Below are 1983 nucleotides of genomic sequence, written 5' to 3'. Positions count from 1 at the left end.
TTGAAAACATTAGATGGAAAACACTGCAAAGAATAAATACCACTCGGAGAAGACTCTTTAGGAGTCAATGAGTCACTGTGAATTAAATAAACGCACCAGCAGCCCGTGTTATAGCAAATACTAATTCCTCTGCGGCGAGGCATTTTCCCTCTTTAATTACAGTTTCTAGCTATTCAAAGTAAGTTCCTTGTTCTGACGGGTTTACTTCCCCCTGTGTCGGACAGCTGTAAAATCGTGTAGACAGGTTGTCATACAACAATCAAAGCCTTCGGTGAATGGACTCTATTGCTTAAACATTTAACATACAATAAGTCCAAACACGGAGGGGGAGAGAGAGAGAGGGGGGGGAGAAGGGGAGAGAGAGAGAGAGAGAGAGAGAGAGAGAGCGAGAGAGAGGCCCCAGCCAATGTGCTCACTCTATTCACATTATCCACATTGCTCCAAACGAGGAGGAGCTTGCAGGCTCAAGTAGGGGATGCCAATCAAAGCATCAACTTCAAATTGTATCTGAGAGATCAGCCTGGAGACCTCAGGGCCAGGCGCGTCAGTCGGAGCGCAATTGTTGATCAGATCACATCCAGCGGACTTTGCGCGAGAAAAGAGAAGAAGCCGAGATTTAAGAGCGGTTAGTTATGACTGCATACCATTGTATGTCTATAGTAGCTGTGACTTTGGCTTGAACACTTTCCCTTTACTCCTCCGGGTTCTTTTTTCTTTTTTCTCTCGCACACTTTTTTTTTTTTTTTACGCACAGTTTTGTCGGACGATACAGCCGTGCGACTATTCGGCGGTGGAGATGTCTTTCCCCCAGCTAGGCTACCCGCAGTACTTAAGTGCCTCCCAGGCGGTGTACGGGAGCGAGAGACCGGGAGTGCTTACGCCTTCATCCCGGGGAGGGAGCACGGAAATCGGGGGAAGTCCGTCCGCCACCGCAGCGGCGGTCACCTCGGTGTTGGGCATGTACGCCAACCCGTACGCACACAACTACAGTGCTTTCTTACCTTACACCAGCGCGGACTTGGCTCTTTTCTCACAAATGGTAAGAATTCATGTTGGGTTTTTGGTTTCTGTTGACGGGTCGGCGTTGCACAGACGATTGTTTATGCTTGAGGTTCCCACCGCTGTCTGGAAAATAAATAACCGAGAAAATAATGGCAACAAAACGAATTAAAAAGTGCCAACGCATTCTAGGTTGTCTGATTTTTAAAATCTCGATTGCTAAAAAATAAGTTCATATTTTCTCGTTTTTTTCCACAGTTCAGTGCTTTGGTTGGCTGAGTTACAAATGTGAAAAAAAAGTTTGAGTTGTAACTATACATGCAAACAAGAAGAAGAAAGAAATGGGACGGAATGATGTATTTGCTCATTAAAAAAAATGTAAACGAAAGATGGAATTCACACAAACCATATGGTTAGTATCTCATATTGTCAGAACCAACGATTGCAAAATTTAAATAAATTTCACGAAAGAAAAAAAAAAAAAACACACCCGTTCAGTTGATCTGCATTTTAGCGTGCAAGAAAAAGTGATGAAAAAGTTTCTTCTCATCTCCCCAACCACCCCTAATTATTTTGATATCAGATCTCAAAATTTTAAGCTATAAATATATAATCAGTTTTAATTAGGTCGGCTTTGTTTTTCTCCAGTATCCTCCTGTCACGGTTGAATGCCACGTGGATTCTTACTGTGTAGATAAAGATATGTCAGAAATGTTTTGGCCTCAAATACACCTGGCGGTAATAGTTTACTTGCAGTGTGTTAATGTGTTGGGCAAACGTGTGCACAGCAGGCCCATAGGCAGTGGCTATTGCGCTAAAGCTTTAAAACAAGCGCTGTGAGCTGATCGATATGTTCGAGTGCTGTGCCCAAAGCAAATATAACCCAGCGAGTGGAAGTGTGGCACTCTGAGAAAACTTCACTTAGGCCTTAAAAAGTTCTTTGACATAGCCTGGGTGCCTTGAAGAGTGTGTGTGTGGCAGGGG

The 1983-nt window shown here is 43.8% G+C and overlaps 1 protein-coding gene across 1 annotated transcript in view; it reads left to right on the top strand.

Moving 5' to 3' along the window:
- The first annotated feature begins 501 nt into the window (after positions 1 to 501).
- Positions 502 to 1983, top strand: part of irx1a (iroquois homeobox 1a) — a 4510-nt gene continuing 3028 nt past the window's right edge. Inside the window, exon 1 of the mRNA XM_032519527.1 lies at positions 502 to 1039. Coding sequence (XP_032375418.1) covers positions 797 to 1039 — 243 coding nt within the window. The 5' untranslated portion in view covers positions 502 to 796. The remainder of the gene's footprint in view (positions 1040 to 1983) is intronic.

The sequence above is a fragment of the Etheostoma spectabile genome, chromosome 6 (genome assembly GCF_008692095.1).
Source record: "Etheostoma spectabile isolate EspeVRDwgs_2016 chromosome 6, UIUC_Espe_1.0, whole genome shotgun sequence".
NCBI classification, from domain to species: domain Eukaryota; kingdom Metazoa; phylum Chordata; class Actinopteri; order Perciformes; family Percidae; genus Etheostoma; species Etheostoma spectabile.
Note: the sequence above shows the minus strand (reverse complement) of the source record. Positions and strands in the feature narration are given on the sequence as shown.